The 24329-nt window shown below is 43.0% G+C and overlaps 1 protein-coding gene across 1 annotated transcript in view; it reads left to right on the plus strand.

The window, feature by feature from the left end:
• The window catches only part of NRK (Nik related kinase), a 335992-nt gene that overhangs the window by 96183 nt on the left and 215480 nt on the right, over window positions 1–24329 (plus strand). The window contains exons 5-6 of the mRNA XM_089684925.1: window positions 919–1029; window positions 6744–6834. Of these exons, the coding sequence (XP_089541051.1) occupies window positions 919–1029; window positions 6744–6834 (202 nt within the window). The remainder of the gene's footprint in view (window positions 1–918; window positions 1030–6743; window positions 6835–24329) is intronic.

Genomic DNA, 24329 nt, shown 5'->3' on the forward strand with positions numbered 1-24329 from the left:
AGGTATAACCGTAATTGTACTATTATATACTTCTCTGTATTATTGACTATATAACCTTTATTATCATTCATTATAATTCTTTATGGTTTGTAATAGCTAGCTAGGATTGTATGTGATTCTTTTTTTTCCAACAAATGCTATTGATTAATGATATAAAAAAGAAAATAACTTGTTGTGGTTACATATGATGAGTGAGAAGATTCACAGTATATAGAAGTATAAGGTGATATATTTTAAAATGGAAACTTCAAACAAGAACTGTACATTTTTAATGGAAAATATAAGTGGAAATACACTTTGGCATGGATTTACTAAAACCGGAGAGTGCAAAATCAGGTGCAGCTGTGCATGGTAGCCAATCAGCTTTTGCTTCTAGCTTGTTCAATTAATTTTTGGCAAAAATAAAACTTGGAAGCGGATTGGTTTCTATACAGATCTGCACCAGATTTTTCACTCTGCAGGTTTAGTAAATCAGTCCCATTCATTCATCATGCATCACTTACAACCTGCTTGAAAAAGTTTGAAAAAAGTTTTTTTTGGTTACTGAACAAGTTGAAGAAACAAAGAAAACCCAGCTAGAATACTGATAAAATAGGAATCCATAACCACAGCACAATACCGATATCTACAAGCACAGGTTTATTTTTTTCCTCTCTCCTAATTTGCTGAGCTACTTTCAAGAGTGCAGCCTTCTTGTAAAAGGTCAAACACCAATAGTGCTATTTGGAAGTAATAACTTTGTTTCAGGTCATGTTGCCTAAATGGAATACCAAGACCTACAGTTCATGTTTACGAAGAGTCCAACTTTCTAAGCGTTTTCCGTGAGCTTTATAAAACAAACTACAATGATGAAGTCACCCGAGTAGGTATATTTATCTGTGGGTATTGCTGCTGGATAAAATGTATTGTCTCTTACAGCTGGTAATGGAGTACTGTGGAGCAGGGTCTGTTACAGACTTGGTGAAAAAGACAAAGGGGAATTGCTTTAAGGAAGACTGGATTGCATATATTTGCAGAGAAGTTCTAAGGGTGAGCTCCTACATTTTAATTTTAAAGTCTGAATGAATAATAACTATATAAATAGGTAAAGGTGTTACTATACTGTTATTTTATCTAAAACCAATGCTATGCTAGGCACTTGTGAATAATAATGCCTTTTTCTAGTAGCCCCATCCTTTTAGTAAAAAATCTCTCACCAACAGAGAAACTCTGTTTTCCAGTTTTTCAGCTTCTGACTTACTAGAGGAGCACTCATGTATCCACTCACTGGATCCAGGTCCTGCACTGTTCATTTTTTATTAGCTCAAAGCAGTGGTCTCCAAACTACAGCCCTTTGCTATGCCTCTCACTGACACCAACAGTGGGGCATTCTTCCTGATACAGATACCAATTAATATTACTACTATTATTCCCACTAATATCAATGATTGGGCTCTATTAGTGGGTACTATCCCACTTATGCCAACAATGAGGTACTATTCCTCCCACTAATACCAAACAATGGGGTACTATTCTTTCCACTAATACCAACGATGGGGCACTATTGCTCCTGCTGATACCAGTGATGGGGCACTTTTCCTTCCACCAACACCAACAATGAGGCACTGTTCCTCCCACTGATGTCAACAATGGAACACTTTTTATCCAACTGATACATCATTTCTTGCACTGTTACTAATGAGGTGATATTTCTCCCACTGATACCAATAATGAGTCACTTTTCCACCCAATAATACAAATGATGGGGCACTTTTCCTCCTCTACTGACCACAGGCAATTTTATGTAATTTTTATACTCCCTCTCACCACCACACATGAGGCAAGATTTACCCTCACTGACAGTGGGGAATTCATTACTCCCACTGGCCATAATCCCTCCTCTTAAAGTCTGAACAACAGTATATTGGCCCCTTATTTAGACAGTTTGGAGACCCCTGGCTTAAAGTAACACTTTTACAGTCTGAGAGAATATCTGCAACTTCTGGGTATGTGAGAGCATGTGTCTTGCTAAGCTGTGACAGATCCCAGGCCTAGAAGCCAATCACTAGACCAAAGCACTGTCCCAGATACAATTTAAGGGGCAACTTCAGATAAGCAAGAAGCTATGAGGAATCAGAGGTTAGGTATGGGGGGGATGGAGGATGCCCTTTGCAGAGACACTCACTTTTCTCTGCCTGGAATAATTTGTACATTTTAAAAGGAGGTGTACAGAGGATGACAGAAGTTGACCACAATGAAAGCCAAATATTTAGCCTATTTTCAAACTCCCTGCTAATTACTTTTTCAGAATTCCCATTCTCATTCTTATCCTAAGTCACTTAGCATCCATCTCTGCTCTTCTTCATGGGTCTTCCGTTATCTCTACTAATAAATCTAATTTTACACAACAGCTCTCTCACTGGCCATAATGTAGATTATTCTTACCAGTAATATGCTTTTCATGACAGCCCATGAACCCAGAGATTGCCTACTGACATGAAGCAGAGAGTTTTAAACTACTCTACTCTATCAGATCTTTTCAGTGTTTTGCAAAGAACCAAATACAGATACAATAATTTTTTTTTAAATACAAAGGAGGGATTTACTCTGGGCTGTCATGATGGAATCATAGAAAGGCAAAAGTTTCCATTTTGTCCTCCACAAAAGTTATGAGTTAAGAAATGCAATCAACTACAAAGCAGCAGTTCTAAATTACTTATAAATCAGCTTCTAGATTAAAATGTAACCCTTGCTACCTTGGCTGGAAGATTCCTCCATGCATCCTATACAGAGCAGATGGACAAATCTCTCTGCTAGGCTATTGTATTCTGATAGCAGCCTGCATGAGCTGTCAAAACACCCAGACAGCGGCTGCATCTAACTGGATGCAGCTGTTCGGCTAACAATGTTATGCCTGGCTCCTTCATGTTTTTCAATCAAAAGATATCAGGTGGGAGGGGGTCAACAGGATTACCAACTAAGCAAATTTTGTTGGGTTCATGAGGAAATGGCTGAAATTCAGTGTTTGAGTCAGCTTTACAAGTGTGAATATCCATTTCCTTCACAAAGACAACTTGGTATCTATAGTAAGATTCCATTCTAAGGAGAAGATAAGACCTGCAATATACTGTAGCTTCCACAGCACATTGTAGTGGGAAGATGAAGCCTTGTACACAACCAACATATTTCACAGTGTAATATGAGCATGAGGCCTAGTATGAAATCCACACAAAACAGTCTATTGGGAGGATAAGGATACAGGCTACCTTGCCTACAGTTTGGTGAAAGCACAAACCAAAGCATACAGCCTACGGTCTAGCAAGATGAGACCTAGCATACAGCTTAACTAGCTCAGTCTAGTAGGGAGTAGAGGTCTAACATTTAGTCATTCGGTCAGTCTATGGAAGGATGAGGCTTAGCATACAGACTAAGTAGGTCACTATCTAGTGCTGTGATTTGCTATTTTTAATACAAAATTTTAAAAGAGAAGTATGGCTTCCCTTTTTTTACTCAAATTATACTTACCTAGGTGGATGCAGCATTGGTCCACCAGTGCACCACTGTTTACTCTGCGCCGTGCTCACTGGGGCGCTGGGCTATGGAGGGGGAGGGAGCGGCTGGCTTAGGCTCTCAAAAGCTCGCTTATAGGCTGAGCCAAGTGCAGCTTGACTTTAAAGTCAGGATTTTTGCCCAGCCTTGACCAGCTGAGAGATGTCAGCCAACACGGCTTCAGCCCACTGTCAGCTGAAAACATGTCACAGGAGGTAGGATGAACTGTATTCCTGTATTCCTGTGATCCACAGGAGAAATACAGCCAAAAGAGCTTTGGCTGTACTTCTTTAAGTTCTGAAGAGCCAGAATCTTTTTCTGAAATAAGTAGGTATGTCCCACTTGAAATTTTAGTTTCAGTTGAGCTTTGCATAGCTGGTCTAGTGGAAGGATGAGGCTTATCATACAGTCTTAGGAGCCCACAGTCTTGTTGGAGGTTGAAGCCTAGCATAAAGCTTTTGCTGCCCACAGTCCAGTGAGATGATTCCCATCATACAGCCTACCCTGACCACAGTCTAATGATATAACGCCTAGCACACAGCCTAACCTAACCTATATGCATGTAGCACTACCCCCTTAGGAGTTGCTAAGTTTTTGGGTCCCTCTACAGTCCTGCATAGACAGGCAACACATACAGTATCTTCATGTTTGCACACTGAGACAGTGACCAGTCCTTAGGCTTGTTTTGTGATCTTATTTATGGTTAGTAAACTTGGATGGGGTTGAGGGATACATGGGATGCCCAAGGAACTGTGAACTGCAAGAACAAACTATGTACAAGTCTATGGACAGGAAGCAAAAATCTGTCTCTTCTTTGAGAGCACTCCTGCTCTCCAGTGTACCTGTTCAGACCCCAGATGAATCCTCCTCTTCACCCAGCAGTACTAAGGATATTCCCTGGACAGGGGGATTCAGAAGCTGTCCAAAATCAAATTGTCCCAGCGGAGGAGCTAGTTGGGGTCCCCACCTGACTATCCTCTCTCCTTATCCAGCCCAGGGGGTTTAAGATTTCTCACACAGTCCTTCCGAAGAGCTTTATTGGTTGGTGGCTTCCTTCAGGCCTTCTGCTGGGCTGGCTCCTTCCCTGCCACTCTGGCTATCCCTCCTTGTAGATGTAATACAGTGAAGGTCCCCTCTTCCAGCACCTGCCTGTAGGTAGGCCCCATACCCTGGGCCCCCTCCCAGGCTCCACACTCCAGTCTCCTACTCCATCGTCCACCCAACTCACACTGACTCACTTCCTGCTAATAAGGCCCAATTATATCTAAGGGTGTCCTGACCCCAGGTGACCTAGATGACTCATACCCAGACTACTATTCAGCCTCTGCTTAAAACCCTAGTATAGCTCCCCCTGGCTAACTAGAGGGGCGCTACATACAGTGTAGTAGGAAAAATAAATCCAATATTCAGCCAACCCAGGCTAATTTAGTGGGAGGTTGAAGCTTCGTATACTGCCTAAGAAGCTCACAGACTAATGTAAGGATGAGACCCAGCTTAGCCTAAGCCACCCACAGTCTAGTATGAGGATGTACTTTCACTGGACACTTTATTAGTTACATCTGTTCAATTGCTTGATAACATAAATTGCTAATTACCCAATCATATGGCAGCACCTACATGCATTTAGGCATCTAGATGTAGTGAAGATGACTTGCTGAAGGTCAAATCAAACATCAGAATGGGGAAGAAAGGGGATTTAAGTGACTTTGAACATGGCATGGTTGTTGGTGCCAGACAAGCTGGTCTGAGTATTCTAAAAAATGCTGATCTACTGGGATTTTTCAGGCACAACCATCTCTAGGGTTTACAGAGAATGGTCCACAAAAAGAGAAAATATCCAGTGAGTGGCAGTTGTGTGGATGAAAATCTCTTGCTGATATCAGAGGAGAATGGGCAGACTGGTTTGCGATGATAGATAAGCAACTGTAACTCATTGTCAGGGATCGCGGCGGCAAGTGACTCCGCGCATGCGCGGAGCACCGATCCATCCTATCCGACGGACTCTGAGACTTGTACGGCGGCGGCCGCGCATGCGCACTCGCGATCGCGGCCGCTCACCCGGCACCAATAGCAGGGCAGGAGGCACTATTTAAACCTGCCCTGCACTAACACCCATTGCCGTATGGTCTCTTCTGTGTTCCTGTGTTCCTGTGATCCTAGATTCGTTGCTGACCCTGCCTGCACCTGACCACCGCTGACTTCTCCTGCTCTGATTCCCTGGCTAGTCTGACTTCTCTTCTGCATACTCCGTACCTGATCTGAACCCCTGTTGCCGACCCCTGCAAGTGACCTGACTATTCTTCCGCCTGCCGCCTTGTACCACGCTGACCCCACTGTTACTGACCCGGCTCGTTGACCACGCTTACTACTCTGCCATCCATCCATCCCGCTCGGATCCCGTCTTCCACCTCTTCACATCAGGCTCTCTACCTGCACATACCTCTGGCGGGTCCCGCTGCCACAGACGGGGGTACTCAGGGGTCGCGACCTGGTCCTTGTCTGCTCCAAGCCCATCCCCACCATCAGGGGCTCTGGTGAACAAGCAGACTGGGGCTTAGACTCCGCGCCCTGGGGAATCCCGTCCTGTGGACTGCTAGGGGCCCCGCTAGGTGGTTTATAACACTCATGTCAATATGGATCGGAATCTCTGAGGAATGTTTCCAACACCTTGTTGAATCTATACCACAAAGAATTAAGGCAGTTCTGAAGGCAAAAGGGAGTCCAACCAGGTACTAGCAAGGTGTACCTAATAAAGTGGCTGGTGAATGTATGCCGCAATACATTTCCTAAGTCACAATACAAACACATCAAAAAGCTTATGTTCAAAAAGAAATTGAGTTAAATGTCTAACTATATTAGCATTGTAAACATCTGGGCCGAATTTAAAGTGAGCCTAGATCAACTCCTGCTGCAGTCTCATCTTTTGACTTGCTACAAAGTTACATTGTTGTAATCTGGTGACTAGGGAAAAGACGACTGAAGAATATATTTCCTCCTGCGTGCAGCAGACTGATGACATCTCAGTCTAGGAAAAGTCACTTGAATGAAGCTTAAGAACTGCTTATGAAAAATGAAATTTCATTTTTAAATTAATCTAGCTCTGAGCTGTTTTATCTACTACCATAATACACCCCTACCACAACTGTGAGTTATATACTGCTATATACAGCTTCCCATTTTCTGGAGAGTAAATGCTAAATCAGTTCTCTTTGCAGGGTCTGGCTCACCTGCATGCTCACCATGTAATCCATCGAGATATTAAAGGTCAAAATGTTCTTCTCACAGAAAATGCAGAAGTAAAGCTTGGTAAGTTTGAATCTAGCAAATGCACATACTGAGAGACCACAGACTGTTATTCCATTAAAACTAAAATGATGTATATTGGTAAATATAATTTTCCATTCGTATTAATAGGAAAGCTACAGTTAAGTAAAAATATTTCTGCATACAGGCACAATAAAACAGAAAATAAATTGACTTTACTTATCTAAAGTGGGTTTTGAGTGCGGTTGTCTTTCAGGTTCTTCTCATAAGCAACAAAACATGCCAAACTAAACTGTTATGTAAACCATAACAATGGATTTCTCTTGTTTTTCTCCCTTTTTGGTCTGTAAATACAATTAAAGTGTTTTGCTACATTTATTTAAGAGGGGAATTCCTTAAACTTATAAAAATATTAAATATAAAATTGACTACGTATTAGACCCCATTCACACTTGTGTGACTTATTATGCAACTTTGGACATCAAAGTTGCAGGACAAGTCATACCCCATGTTTTGCAATGATAACTATTTATATATGTGCAACGTAAAGTTGCAGTGACTTCAGTGTGGTTCATGCACTACTTTGGTCTGACTTTCATGCAACTGGAGGGCCATAGACTTCAATGTTCAGCCTCAAAAGTTGCATGAAAGCCTCACCTGAATGTTTTGCATGCAACAGTGGTGCAACAATGGGTCCAACTTTGCAGAGGGACAAGTCACATCCAAGTCATACCCATCCAATGTTGCATCGAAGTTTCCTCAAACTTGCAATCCAAAATCATGCAGCTTTGGAGTTGTTTAAGTGTGAATGGAGCCTAATGGATAGAACTACAGTTGAATGAAACCATTATAGTTGATCTCCACACATAAAGCTTAATACACCTTTACAGGGGCGGACTGACAACTCATGGGGCCCCCGGGCAATAGGGGATCATGGGGCCCCCTGTGTCCTTGCCCAAACTCAAAAAAGCCTATGAAAAAAAAAAAAAAAGTACTAGGGGCATCTTATGGGGCCCCCTACTGACCTCGGGCCCTCGGGCAGTGCCCAAGTTTCCAAATGGTCAGTCCGTCCCTGCACCTTTACAAAAATACATAGGCTACATGGCAGCTGTGTTATCTGAAAAAGATTTTCATTTCTGTCCATCCAATCTGGAAATCTGCACAGGCCTGTCAGATTGTACATCCAGGCTGACTGCCTAGCTTTTCTATGCCACAGTTAAAGAGACTCTTTCATTTAAAAAAAAAAACAAAAAAAAAACTTCCAACAGAATAGTTACCTGCAAAAGGAGACTAAACATTTACCCCTCCTGGTGTCTGTGCAGTTGAACACTCTCCTAGAAAATGTATTGAGCAATATCGATGACACATGAAACAGACACTCCCAAAGGTCCTGGACTATGCAGGTAACTTTTATGTTGGGACTTATTTAACCCTTTCACTGCCAGGTCTGGACCTACAGCACTGCTTCCAGCTGGCCAGGTCCATACGACGTACTTGCTGAACAAACTGATAGCTCTGATCAGTGGCCGATTTGCTCCAAGTGCTACTTCTCCCCCTCCCAGTTTGGGAAACTGTGGCTTAGAGGAGGGTAATACCAGGTCAAAGTCAGATATTTACACTAGCTTAATTTAAATATATTTCACTATTTTTAATTGAATACACACTGAGAATAAGAGGTACAACCCTGGTGAAGTTTACATCCTCGCAGCTGCCCTACTGTCATGTACCTGGTAGGAGACTGAATCAATGAGGTTGGCCTCTCTTACCTTCAGCCCAGACTACATGAAGTTTGAACAGATGGTTCCAAGAACCAGGAGGAACACGAATGCTGGCAGGTGTTGATAGCAGTACTTACAGCAGAAGATGCTTACCCAGAAGGTCAGACAGGACATCAAGTCAGGCCCATAGACAATACAGGGTGGACCAGCCAAGGTTAAAAGGGTACTCCACTGGAACTGCAGGTTCTGAATGTGTGGCTTTTTGGCACTCCCAGCAGGCTTGAAGCAGGTACACACTGTGTTGAGTATTATTATTATTATTATTACTACGAGTTTATATAGCACCAAAGGGTTTGCTCAGCGCTGTACAATAGGGGGGGACAATACATGGCACTGGAGTTGAGATGGGGGCAACCAGGGCAGGCACACAGGAGTAACGTCGAGCCAAACTGGAGACAGAAGCATAGTCAGAGGAACAGCCAGGATCAGCAATGAGCAGGCAAGAAGGTACAGAAGCAGGGGCAGGAACATGTTCAAGAGTAAACCGAGGTCAAGAATGAATGGGTAGAAGTATAAACAGGATCCAGGGTTAGGTCGGTAAGTTGGGTTAGCAATGAGAATAATGCTGGATGCAAGTAGAACACACAAGAAACAGTTGAAAACCAGCTAGCCCTGAGCATCCTTTAAATAGGCCATCTGTCACCAATAGAAACTTTGGACATGCTCCCATGTGTGTGTGCATTCCTGTGCATATGCATGCGTCTGGTCACCATTCGATGGGTGCCCAACATTTCACAGTAGTTCCCTGATAACTACTCTACAGAAAAAGATGAACTTTCGTTAATTCTATACAAAGCAAAGCAGATAGAAACAGATAAAATGTCTGCAATGATATCTCCATAAATCAGTGTGCATATTCAAATTACTATTCCTCTAATACAATTCTAAGGAGAACAAAGTAAACATAACCATTTTTCCCAGCTCTGCCAATATCTGGCTCACCCAGAGAACAGTCATATACACAACACTAAGGAAACTACAACAAAACACTGAGTGGGAACTTGGAACAGCGTAAGAGAAAAATGTAGGACGAGTGATTATTTTTGAAGAAATTGAAAGCATAATCTATGGGAGGTCCTTTTGTAAGAGTGCTTGAAAATGAAAGTGATGAGAATTGCAGTAATTTTAAACTGTCTGGCAAAAACCATACGACTTCTTAGTTTTTCAGGCTAAAGAAAACTATACTGTAAGAAGACAATAGCAATAGCAATAAAAATACTAAACACCAAAATTAAGTAAACACTTTAATATACAGTATTCTGAAACAGAGTTAATATTTGATAGCGACCAATGAAATAAGATTGGCTTAGTTAAGCTAGCTGTATGTTCTACATAAAGGAAATGATTGTATCTTTTGAACATTGTTAAGTAAACTAACAATCATTTATTGGGTTATTGCTGATTTAACCACTTGCCCTCCAGAGGATTTACCCCCCTTCCTGACCAGGCCATTTTTTGCAATACGTGCTGCGTTAATTTAACTGACAATTGCGTGGTCATGCAACGCTGCACTCAAATGAAATTTATGTCCTTTTTTTCACACAAATAGAGATTTCTTTCGGTGGTATTTGATTACCTCTGCGTTTTTTTATTTTTTGCGTTATAAAGAAAAAAAAAGACCACCAATTTTAAGTGAAAAAAAATATTTTTGCCTTTTTTGCTATTAAACATATCTAGTAAAACAATTTTAAAATTTACATTTCGTTATAAAATTTATGCCAAAATGTATTCTGCTACATGTCTTTGCTAAAAAAAATCCCAATATGTGTAAATTAATTGGTTTCAATGACGGTATATATACAGGAATTTATTTTTTTTTATACTAGTAATGGCAGCGATCAGTGATTTATAGTGGGACTGCGGGATGCATTCTGACACTGGGGGGAACTGACTGTCACTAACATCCCCAGTGACACCAATACAATGATCAATGCTAATAAAAAGCACTGACACTGTACTAATGACACTGGGCAGGAAGGGGTTAACATCTGGGGTGATCAAAGGGTTAAGTGTGTGCTTTGTGTTTGCTTTACACTGTGCTTCACTTTGTGCTTTGTGTTTGCTTTACACTGTAAGCACACTGCTTTGCATGGCTCTGCTATGCAGAGCCATACAAAGCAGTGTGCAGGAGCTGACAGAGGAGAGATCTGTATTGTTTACTTACAGGTCTCTCCCTCATCCATGATACACTGTGATTGACGGGTGCTGGCGGGGAATCACTGTCCAGGACCCAGTGATTGACAGCCGAGGCTGCCAACGGGGGCACAGGTACGGCGCGTGCGCCACCTACCCAGAAATGCAAAATTACGTATATATACACACACGTGATTTTGCACACCCCTGCCGCCCTGTAGCAATATTTCTGCTATAGGATGGAGGGAAAGCAGTTAAGCATTGTAAAAATGTATTACCGAACAATTTTGTAGATTTATGTGAGTAAAAGTATGAAAATGTTTATTTCAACTTCTCTTCAGTCCCCTTCTCCCCAAACCTTAACTAGAAAGTACATTCCCATTTTTATCATTTAAGAAATAAATGTTAGCGTGATCATCTAAGTGTAAATAACCCAAAGAGTGACAAGGTTTTAAAAACCATTTATTGAGCATAGTTGGGAAATATAAGGAATATGGGCAGCCATATTTGCTTATTACATATGTAAACTCTACTCAGTAAATGCTACACATTACTGGATATCACTAGCGATAAGTAATCTGATCTGCCAATCATTTTTTAAACTGGACCCCATTATTTCCTTTGCCTTAGTGAGCATAGATGTCAGCGTTAAGTAGACTATAAGGCCTTGTTCACACTGGGCGTACTAAAGCATATGCCATGGAGGGCTGTGTTCACCTGTAGGGGCATCAGACAGTCCCACTGATGTTAGTTGGAATGCAATGGCTGCACGGACATAGACAATGCAATGTCTGCATTCGGAGACGTATACTTGCACCCACAGGAAGGTAAGATTTAGAGCAGAGTCTGTGTTTGTGCAGCGGATGCATCCCAACTGATGTCAATGGGATTGCCTGTTTGGGGATGCACAGAACACCTGTGTATCTACATGCAGGTAAACATGGCTCTCCACAAGTAGGTGCTTTAGTGTGTTCCATGTGAATGAGGCCTAAAGAAGTCCAATCTACAAGAATCCCACTTTGCATAGAAGCATGGGCTCCCTTTTCCATTACTGGTCACCTTTGGTTACTGCTTGTATAAGAGGTATCCTATGGAAATCCCACCTACATCAGCACAGAGGGATAAAGCATAAACTAAAGAACAAAAACTTAATATTTTGCAAACTTATCAGTCCTTAGATGTGGTGGTTAATTTTTTTTTCTGGTTTTATTCCTTTTGTCTTCAGTTGGTTATTCTGCCAAATTCACACTTTCTGTCCTAAAGTGTCAGTGCTCACTCACTGAAATGGAAATTATTATTATTATGCAGGATTTATATAGCGCCAACAGTTTATGCAGCGCTTTTATACATGTGGGCAGACAGTACATTTAAATACAATAAAATTGACTACAGGAGGAATCAGCTCGTTAAAGCTTACAATCCAAAAGGGAGGGTCAAGTAATACAAACGGTAATAATTGTGGGGGATGAGCTGATGGAGAAAATGGAAATACAGTTGTTAGGTGGAGGCAGGTATTGTCACTCTAAAATAGGAAACCTGTTGGGATGAACGGATCTCCCTCTCATTCGCAACATAGAGAAGAGGCAATCTACAGTTCAGAGAGCCGAGAATAAATTTAACTCAGCAGTGTGCAGTACAGGCAGTGAGCACAAGAAGTTATCAACTCAAAAGATTTCTGGCAGGATCAACAAGGTTTTTGCACTTACTGAAAAGATCTAACAAAAAGTTTTCCAGCATATCTTTACCAGACCAAAAGTGATAAAATGAGGGAATTTCATTGTTAAGGTTTACATATGTTTTAAGGGTCAAGAACACCCACCCCTTGTTTCTTTGCTGCTTTAAAAAAAAGTAAGTATTATTTGTCCTTACTAGGGTCTAGGTGCTAAAATCATTAAGTTCCCTCAACTTAGCTATAACGGTTATATTTCAAATTCTGCCATGAAAGCAGATTTAACAGACTTTTCAGTTGGCTTCTGCTTATTTCTACACCCTTTTTCAGGTGATTCTGTGCACCAAAACATTCTCTAGTACAAATCTGATATTACACCAGTTAGGGGCCTGTCTTTCACTTGCTGTGAAATAACTTTTCTATTTTGGTCATAGCATATTCTTTGAAAAATAGAAGCTGAACTTGTCATTAAAGCCCTGTTTTAGAGCCTGGATTCTGTCTGAAGGCAAGTTCCGGATTTCTATTGTCTAGGGTCAGACACCACACCGAGCACACATTCCAGAACTGCTCTATGAAGACCATACAAACTTTGACCAAGTATTCCTAGAAGATCCATCCTGCTAGCCTTTGTAATCAAGAGTAACTCAGAACTTTTCCTACACTCACAGGACTGCTGGACAAACAGAAGTCAACACAACAAAATGATGAATAAAAGGCTGACCATAGATGAGACAGGTTTTTTTTTTCATCCAACCAGTGGGTTTAAAAAAAAGAAAACAAACTGACCCAATTCACCCGTCCACACATTTGATGTGGATGGGAGAATCCTCTCCACTGTGTCTTTGTATTCTGACAATGGGGAGATTTCTGTAAATTGATTTCTGTTGTGGCCAACCAGTCCCAACCGAAGTGACCAAATTTCAATCCATGTATGGCCAAATTAAAGTTAAATTAAAGTGACACTACACAATATCCTTTTTCTCCAAAAATCCATACACCTCAACTGCTTAATGGCCCTGTAATGTATTTTTGCATGGAAAAATTACAGTTTTTCTGCCTCTATAAGCTCTCAAATATCTCCTTTTTACTCACACTTCATTTTTTTTTTAAAAAAAGCAGTGCACATTAGCTGGGGTGATGTGCAATGCTCTCTGCACATTAAACATCCCATAGTCCCTAGTCCATCTCTGCTGGGAGCAAGAGAAGGTTGCTACGTTCCTACATAAAAGTGGGACCATGATGGATGAACATAGCCACGCTCCAACAGAAAGTCAGATAAAAGCAGCAGCAAAAACAAAAAAGAAGGAATTAGGAAATGTAAAGGAGACAGCAACAGTACATTTTTGGTAAAATAATGCATAAATTAATAATTTTTTTAAACCAGCGTTTAGTATTATTTTAAGGCCCTTATTACATGTGTGAATCTGCCTGCTCAGTAGGGGATCTGTCCGTTGATCCCGGCTGAGCAGGCGGATGACAGGTCCATGTCTGCTCCTCTTATGCAGGGCAAAAACGGGCACAGTTTGCTTTCCTGTATGGGAGGTCAGACGAAAACGCACCTCCTGTCCATTTACATTAGTCTGTCATCCAATCCACTAGATGGATGGTGAACGGATCCCCTTCCGTCTATTTTCAGTGGATCCGATTGGATCGGATGCAGGCGGGTGTAAACGAACACATTCATTTACATTTGCCCCTCCATAGAGGGCAATGGATTGTCCAAAATGGACAAGTGGATCCAATTGGTCCTCCTGTGTTAAAGGGGCCTAAGTGAACGATTACAATGTCTTAGCTGGAACCAAGATAAAAAGAAAAAAAAAAAAAAAGCAGACAATTTTATTGTGTCCCATTAAACACAGATGTACCATAATTCCCCAAATTAATTCCATCTATAGGCCCAGTAGAAAAAAAAAAGTCTACAGTGGACAAATTGCAGAAAGGTGTATCCATGTGTTGTTGAAGTGTATTGCAGTTCTGATTTTTGTTGTGTGTGATGATATGAGAATAAGAACATGAAAAACAGCAATTCAGTTCAGTTACATTTCTAAATATAAAAGTGTTTTTACAGAACCAATGGTACATAATCTGTAATATTCTGTGTGATTGAGGATATTCTTCTATTGTTTAGAGGCAGGAAAAAAATGCTAGACACACCTAACAGCAGCATTAAAAACGTCCAGTGTGCATGAGGCCTAAGTTATTGCTTTCTTCCTCGCTCAAAAAGTAGTGGTCATGGCTAACCCAGGGTACACACTAAGGCTAGGTTCACACCTATGCAGGCTGCGTTTTTACACCTGCATTCTTGACGCATTTTGCATTTTTTTTTCTTGTTGCTAGGCAGATTTAAAAATCAAAAATGGAACAAAAATGCACTACATGCTTTTCTGCAGAATTTCCATTGAAGTCTATAGAACCAAAAAAGCAACTTTGTGCATTCAAAACTCCCTGACCCTTTCCAAAAAACGCACCGGGTGAAAACGCAGAGATCTAAACATGTCCCATAGGAAATCATGTTAAATGGACTGTACTATGATTCCGCAAAACACTGCAGAAAACGCTCAGGTGTGAACTTAGGGAAAAGCTGTTTCACCCCTGAGACAGATTATAGAGGTACTTAAAGAGGAACTTCATTCTCTCAGTCAACATTGACTATTTTTATTCCTTAAAGGGCTTGCATTAGTAAATAGATAAGAAAGTATTACTTTGTATTCGTACTTAGTATTTACTTGTTTGAAACTTTTTTTTTTTTACATCTCTTCAGTTACTTCCTGGTTTTCAGGTCTAGGCAAATGATGTCATACATCCCAGGGGTCCTCAGGAGGGGTGGAGTGATCTGAGAGATAAGCACATTCTCCTGCCTGCATGCCTGAGCTAAGAGCAGGTGAATTCCAGGAAGTAAATGCCACATGAATCATCTGCTCTTACTCAAGATGACCCTGGAGAGTAATGCTAGGGGAGTGTTTTTTAAAGTTATTAGTCGGCAAAATAAAGTATGGAGCAGGGACGGACTAACCATTTGGAAACTCGGGCACTGCCCGAGGGCCCAGGGTCAGTATGGGGCCCCATGAGATGCCCCTGGTACCTTTTTCATAGGCTTTTTTGAGTTTGAGCAAGGACACAGGGGCCCCATGATCCTCTATTGCCCAAGGGCCCCATGAGTTGTCAGTCCGCCCCTGGTATGGAGACATGGATGGATGGGAGAGTTTGCATTGAATATTAAAAATGAATGAAATTGCTCTTTTGGTTTATGGTGCTCAGATGCAGTTTAGTTCCACTTTAATAACATTGCTCTATATACATTTTTCTAATTAAGTATTTCAACATAGTAAAAGCATACATACATAAGTACAATTTGTTTTCGGAAAGGCAAAGTAAAGAAATGTCCCTATTTATTGGGTAAAAAAAATAAATAAAAAGGATGATATAGAAAAAACAAGGAACATTAACCACTTGTCCTCCAGAGGATTGACCAGGCCATTTTTTGCGATATGTCGCTGCCTTACTTTAGTGGACAATTACATGGCCATGCAACATTGTACATAAATTAAATTTATGTCCTTTTTTCCCACAAATAGAACTGTCTTTTGGGTGGTATTTGATCTCCTGTGTGTTTTAAAATTTTTTTGCACTATAAACAAAAGAAGACCTGCAATTTTGAAAAAAAGAATGTTTTACTTTTTGCTATAAAACATATCCAGTAAAAAAAATTAAAATTAAATTTCTTCATAAATTTAGGCCAAAATGTATTCTGCTACATGTCTTTGCTAAAAATCCCAATACGTGTAAATGAATTGGTTTACGTGAAAATTATGGTGTCTACAGATGGCGGTATATATACTGGAATATTCATTTTTTAATTTTTACTAGTAACGGCGATGATCAGCGACTTATTGCGGGACTGCTGCGGGATTCTGACACTGGTGGGGCTGGCTAACTGCCACGAACATCCCCAGTGACACTAATACAGTGATCAGTGCTAATAAAAAGCACATACACTGTAATAATGACACTGGGCTGGAAGGGGTTAACATCTGGGGCAAAGGGTTAACAGTGTTTTGTTTTACATAGTGTGCTGTGTGTTTTACTATGTAGACAAGCTGCTTTGTATTGCTCTGCTAGGCAGAGCAATACAAAGCAGCCTGTTCATACTGACAAGGGAGAGATCTGTGTTGTTGACATACATACCTCTCCCCATCAGCTCTGCTGACGATCACAGAGTCCCGGCCGAGAATGACATACAGAGGAGCAAACAGCGGCGTGGGCAGGGAGTGCGGCGCCCCCTACCCGGAAATGCAAAATCACGTGTATATAGACATGATTTTGCGCATCCCTGCCTCCCTGTAGCAGTACTTCTGCTATAGGGCAGTCGGGAAGCGGTTAAAGGATAAGTTCACCTTTTGCACAAAAATAATAAATTCACACTTTTTTGCAGGCAAAACAATGCGCATTTATTATTTTTGGCTGCAGGAGTCTGTAAAGCATTGCACCAGCCTCTAAGACTGTTGGGACTTGTAGTTCATTCATTCATTCACAGAACACTGTGAATGAATGAAGCAGCCACGTGGCGGAACCCCGCACGGCCACCCTGTTTTTAAATATTGACAGCTAGTAAGGGGAACTTCTCCTCATACTTCTGTCTCATGGGGGGGGGGGGGAGGGGGGCAGCGGGCAGCAGCTTCAGCATTAAGGAACATGCTACATGATCCACCGTAAAAACGGGTGGAACATGTAACATGTTCCCAAAGCTGAACTTGTCCTTTAAAAAGAATTTATCTGGAATGCATACTACTTGCAATGCTCTTTGAGAATTTTACAAAAATATTTTTTGGTTGGAGCAAGATTTTTGAAAGTCTCCAAATTTACTTTAATATAAAGTATATGATGTATATACTGCAAGTAGAATACTTTGGGTGGTGCATGTGTAAAGCTGTGGTCTACTGTGTGTGTGACCTGGGCTAGAGATCTGCAGTTAGAGATTAGTCGAGGCTCTATATTTTCTAGAATTCTTTATTACATATTTCTGGTAGTAGAGTTAGAAAGGTCAGAAAATCAATGCACAGATTCTCAGTTAAAAGAAACAGGATGTTGGATGGTTTCTGTTCGACACACCCTAGCTATAAAATTAACCCTAGCTTATTTCACACACAGGATGTTTTTAGCACCTATAACAGAACAGCTATAAGCCTCTTTAAAAACAGAGAGAAAAATGTTTAACAAATACTAATGTTTGTCACAGTAATGTTTTTTTTTTTGCAAGTGTATCTCAGATTCCCATAGTCATTGTTCACATTCAGATAAATAATAATGATTACAGTTTCACTTAGGGTTTAATGACTACGTGCTATGTAACTAATATACACAAGGCAGTGTAATCTGAAATTTTCCAACCATTGAATAGCTTGTCGAATAACTTGCCATTCCTTGCCAAACCCCAGGAAGCAATGCAAAGCTATTACTACTAAACAGTCAGATTTTTGTGGGAAATTTGATGATTTTGATTAGAGATGAGCGAATCGAAGTATCCGAAGTGGAATTCGAGTCGAATATCGGAAAAATTTCGATTCGTGCCGAATCCGAAAAACAGCCTAATTCGGACGCGCGAATCGAAATTTTTCCGAAAATGGCGGCTGACATGTGCGGCGACGGAGCGGGGATGTCGGGGAAGGCGCGCAGACAAGGCGCGCTGCCCCATAATGCATTCCTCAACGACATGTGATCGCATCAGCCAATCAGCAGCCAGCCAGCCAGCACTGTGTAATGGTCGAGGTATATATAGCGGCCATTTTGGAAATCTTCATTTGCCTGCAGTCATTGAACAGAGGCAGACCGCTCTGTACTAGGGACAGGGACAGAGTTAGGGCCACAGAAACGAGAATTGGGGACAGAGAGAAGTTACTTAGGGACAGAGAACCATTACTCAGGGACACAGACTTGTTAATGAGGGCCACAGAATCGTTATTTAGGGACAAAGAAACGCTAGTTAGGGCCACAGAATTCATACTCAGGGACAGACAGAATTGTTACTCAGTGCCAGAGAATTGTTACTTAGGGCCACAGAAACGTTATTAGGGCCACAGAATTTTTACTCAGGGACAGACAGAATTGTTACTGAGTGCCAGAGAATTGTTACTCAGGGACAGACAGAATTGTTACTGAGTGCCAGAGAATTCTTACTCAGGGCCACAGAATTCATTCTCAGGGACAGACAGAATTGTTACTCAGGGACAGACAGAATTGTTACTGAGTGCCAGAGAATTGTTACTCAGGGACAGACAGAATTGTTACTGAGTGCCAGAGAATTGTTACTCAGGGACAGACAGAATTGTTACTGAGTGCCAGAGAATTGTTACTCAGGGACAGACAGAATTGTTACTGAGTGCCAGAGAATTGTTACTCTCACAGACACAAAATTGTTACTTGCACAGACACAGAATTGTTACTTGCACAGACACACAATTGTTACTCAGGGCCACAGAATTCATACTCAGGGACAGACAGAATTGTTACTGAGTGCCAGAGAATTCTTACTCAGGGCCACAGAATTCATACTCAGGGACAGACAGAATTGTTACTCAGGGACAGACAGAATTGTTACTGAGTGCCAGAGAATTGTTACTCAGGGACAGACAGAATTGTTACTGAGTGCCAGAGAATTCTTACTCAGGGACAGACAGAATTGTTACTGAGTGCCAGAGAATTGTTACTCTCACAGACACAAAATTGTTACTTGCACAGACACAGAATTGTTACTCGCACAGAGACAGAATTGTTACTCAGGGCCACAGAATTCATACTCAGGGACAGACAGAATTGTTACTGAGTGCCAGAGAATTGTTACTCAGGGACAGACAGAATTGTTACTGAGTGCCAGAGAATTGTTACTCTCACAGACACAAAATTGTTACTTGCACAGACACAGAATTGTTACTTGCACAGACACACAATTGTTACTCAGGGCCACAGAATTCATACTCAGGGACAGACAGAATTGTTACTGAGTGCCAGAGAATTCTTACTCAGGGCCACAGAATTCATACTCAGGGACAGACAGAATTGTTACTCAGGGACAGACAGAATTGTTACTGAGTGCCAGAGAATTGTTACTCAGGGACAGACAGAATTGTTACTGAGTGCCAGAGAATTGTTACTCAGGGACAGACAGAATTGTTACTGAGTGCCAGAGAATTGTTACTCTCACAGACACAAAATTGTTACTTGCACAGACACAGAATTGTTACTTGCACAGACACACAATTGTTACTCAGGGCCACAGAATTCATACTCAGGGACAGACAGAATTGTTACTGAGTGCCAGAGAATTCTTACTCAGGGCCACAGAATTCATACTCAGGGACAGACAGAATTGTTACTCAGGGACAGACAGAATTGTTACTGAGTGCCAGAGAATTGTTACTCAGGGACAGACAGAATTGTTACTGAGTGCCAGAGAATTCTTACTCAGGGACAGACAGAATTGTTACTGAGTGCCAGAGAATTGTTACTCTCACAGACACAAAATTGTTACTTGCACAGACACAGAATTGTTACTCGCACAGAGACAGAATTGTTACTCAGGGCCACAGAATTCATACTCAGGGACAGACAGAATTGTTACTGAGTGCCAGAGAATTGTTACTCAGGGACAGACAGAATTGTTACTGAGTGCCAGAGAATTGTTACTCTCACAGACACAAAATTGTTACTTGCACAGACACAGAATTGTTACTTGCACAGACACACAATTGTTACTCAGGGCCACAGAATTCATACTCAGGGACAGACAGAATTGTTACTGAGTGCCAGAGAATTCTTACTCAGGGCCACAGAATTCATACTCAGGGACAGACAGAATTGTTACTCAGGGACAGACAGAATTGTTACTGAGTGCCAGAGAATTGTTACTCAGGGACAGACAGAATTGTTACTGAGTGCCAGAGAATTGTTACTCTCACAGACACAAAATTGTTACTTGCACAGACACAGAATTGTTACTTGCACAGACACACAATTGTTACTCAGGGCCACAGAATTCATACTCAGGGACAGACAGAATTGTTACTGAGTGCCAGAGAATTGTTACTCAGGGACAGACAGAATTGTTACTGAGTGCCAGAGAATTGTTACTCTCACAGACACAAAATTGTTACTTGCACAGACACAGAATTGTTACTCGCACAGAGACAGAATTGTTACTCAGGGCCACAGAATTCATACTCAGGGACAGACAGAATTGTTACTGAGTGCCAGAGAATTGTTACTCAGGGAAGACAGAATTGTTACTGAGTGCCAGAGAATTGTTACTCAGGGACAGACAGAATTGTTACTGAGTGCCAGGGAATTGTTACTCTCACAGACACAAAATTGTTACTTGCACAGACACAGAATTGTTACTCGCACAGAGACAGAATTGTTACTCAGGGCCACAGAATTCATACTCAGGGACAGACAGAATTGTTACTGAGTGCCAGAGAATTGTTACTCAGGGACAGACAGAATTGTTACTGAGTGCCAGAGAATTGTTACTCTCACAGACACAAAATTGTTACTTGCACAGACACAGAATTGTTACTTGCACAGACACACAATTGTTACTGAGTGCCAGAGAATTGTTACTCAGGGACAGACAGAATTGTTACTGAGTGCCAGAGAATTGTTACTCAGGGACAGTCAGAATTGTTACTGAGTGCCAGAGAATTGTTACTCAGGGACAGACAGAATTGTTACTGAGTGCCAGAGAATTGTTACTCGCACAGACACAAAATTGTTACTTGCACAGACACAAAATTGTTACTTGCACAGACACAGAATTGTTACTCGCGCAGACACAGAATTGTTACTCAGGGCCACAGAATTCATACTCAGGGACAGACAGAATTGTTACTGAGTGCCAGAGAATTGTTACTCAGGGACAGACAGAATTGTTACTGAGTGCCAGAGAATTGTTACTCAGGGACAGACAGAATTGTTACTGAGTGCCAGAGAATTGTTACTCAGGGACAGACAGAATTGTTACTGAGTGCCAGAGAATTGTTACTCGCACAGACACAAAATTGTTACTTGCACAGACACAGAATTGTTACTCGCACAGACACAGAATTGTTACTCGCACAGACACAGAATTGTTACTCAGGGCCACAGAATTCATACTCAGGGACAGACAGAATTGTTACTGAGTGCCAGAGAATTGTTACTCAGGGACACCTAATCGTTGAATTAAATAGTATGTCAGACAACATGCAGAGGAGTGGCAGAGGAGGCAATGTTTTAGGAGCGAGCAGACGTGGCAGCAGAGGAAGGGGTCGAGGCAGCAGTATTCGCAGCCAGAGGCCAGTGCTCCCGGTGTCATCCAGCGGTCGTGTCTCCACCGACAACCCTGCCGTCATTGATTGGTTGGCTCGGTCGTCTTCCTCTTCCCAGGTCACCTCTGACACCTACAGCCAACGGTCGGTGGGTACGTCAGACACAACCGTTAGTTGGCATGGCCCGGGACCAAGCCCACTGAAATCACGTGTCCTCTACCTGCCCCTGTCCTTTGCTGTTCCCTCACCAAGCGAAGTATCGCATGCTGTGGGCTCAGCCCCACTGTACAGTGAGGAAGAGCTAACAGAGGGCGGTCAGGAACGGGGGGAGACATCGGCCTTTTCAGCAGCCAAGCGAACAAGTACTGGCGAGGAGAGTGGCTCGGTAGCCGGTCTAGAGACAGGTCTGTCTCCTGACCCAGACGCAGCCGAGGGGGCTAGTAGTGAGGCGGAGACCCTACTTGATGATGAGGAGGTTGATCGCACTTGGCAGCCTCGTCGTCATCAGGCAATTTCTTCCGCATCATCAGGAGAAGAGGGTGGCAGCTTGGCAGCGAGCAAAACAGTCGGTGGGTTGCCCAGGAGACAGCAGCAGGGTCGCATCAGTGTCAGTGGAGCCAAACGTCCACGGAGTAGAGCACCAGCTCCACTGCAGCCTACCACCACGGCCAGTAGTGGTGCCGGTGCGCACGGAGGAAGTAGCAGTCAGCCAGTGAAGAGTAGCGGGGGCAAAGTTTCCTACTCGGTGGTGTGGCAATTTTTCCTCAAGCCGCCCGAGGAAGTAAACGTAGCCGTATGTCGACTATGTGGCCAGAAATGCAAGCGTGGCCAGGGGGCCCATGTTGGGACTACAGCGTTGCGTCAGCATATGCAGCGTCACCATTCGGTGGCCTGGGAAAACCGTGATAAACATACGGCGGTTCTGCCTGCCCCAGCCCCCGCTCCATCACCCGCTCCGTTACTTGCTCCGTCACCCGACGTCGTCAATCGCCCTCTATCAGCCAGTCAAGGCTCCAACACCTCTGCTGAGGGGAGTTGTCGCTCGTTGGCATCTTCCGCTCGTTCAGATGCTCCTTCTCCTGCTACTCCTCTTCTCGGATTCCGTCAACAGTCTTTCTTGGAATCCGTATCCAAGAGACAACAGTTTGCGAGCACGCACCCGACGGTGCAAAAGCTGAACGTCCTCCTGTCCAAGTTGCTGGTGCTGCAGTCCCTCCCTTTCCAACTGGTGGACTCAGCACCTTTCCGAGAAATGATGGCTTGTGCCGCGCCGCGGTGGAGAGTGCCAAGCCGTCATTTCTTTGCCCAAAAGGCAGTGCCAGCCCTGCATTCACATGTAGAAGAGATGGTGGGCCAGTCTTTGAGCATGTCGGTCTCTGCCAAAGTGCACGGCAGCGCCGACGTGTGGAGCTGTAACTACGGTCAGGGACAGTACATGTCATTTACGGCCCACTGGGTGAACGTGGTGCCGGCACAGCCGCACCAGCAACTTGGACAGGTCACGACGCTTTTGCCTCCACGTTTGCACGTCCTTGGTCCAGCAAGCATGTCCGCCTCTACCACCTCTTTTTCCGCCGTGTCCTCAGCCGCCACCCCCGTGCCAAGTCCCATTACCCGACCGGCATATCACATGTGCAGGGCGCAACGGTGTCACGCTGTGCTGCACCTGGTATGCCTTGGCGAACGTAGTCACACAGGGGAGGAACTGCTGAGTGTAATGAACAGAGAAATCGACAGATGGCTGTCTCCGCGCAAACTAAAAATCGGAACCATGTTGACTGACAACGGAAAGAACATGGTGTCTGCTCTGCGTCAAGGAAGGTTGTGCCATGCGCCATGCATGGCTCACGTGTTCAATCTGGTTGTCAAGCGGTTCCTAAAATCCACCATCCCACTGCAAGACATCCTTAAAATGTCACGTAAACTGTGCATGCATTTCAGCCATTCCTACACCGCAAAGAACACCCTCATTGAGCTGCAGCGGCAGAACGGAATTCCACAGCATCGCCTGATCTGCGACGTTGCAACAAGGTGGAATTCAACCCTACACATGTTAGACCGCCTTTACGAGCAGCGAAAGGCCATCACCGATTTCCTGATGTTACAAGCGGATAAAGGTACTCCCCTGTGTAACTTAGATGTCAGCCATTGGCAGCTCATGCGTGACACCTGCCGCTTGCTCAGGCCCTTTGAGGAGGCCACGCTATTCGTGAGTCGGCAGGACTATGGGATGAACGACGTCATTCCTCTGTTGCACGTCCTGGAACAAATGCTGTTAACAATGGCTGGTCAGGGTGCGGTAGACGTGGCGCACAGATCTCAACGCCACATGACCCCTGTGGGGGCAGGACAGGAAGAAGAGGAGGAGGTAGAGGAGGACATTTGTGCTCAGGAATTATTGAGTGAAATGGGTGGTTTTTCCACTCAGCGGACAGGAGTGGAGGAGCAGGAGCATCTGGTAGAGGAGGAGGAGGAGGAGACAGAGGACCCAGACGCACCGTGGCAGTATGCTGTGGAGATGGAGGCAGGGAGTCCCTCGCATTCCTTGGCACAAATGGCCCATAGCATGCTCGGTTGCTTGCGTAGCGACAGCCGAATAATAACCATCAGACAGAGGGATGACTTTTGGCTGTCCACCTTGTTGGACCCTCGCTACCG

This window comes from Staurois parvus, unplaced genomic scaffold, assembly GCF_062004578.1.
Source record: "Staurois parvus isolate SC_StPar_1 unplaced genomic scaffold, SC_StPar_1.0 ptg000361l, whole genome shotgun sequence".
NCBI lineage: Eukaryota > Metazoa > Chordata > Amphibia > Anura > Ranidae > Staurois > Staurois parvus.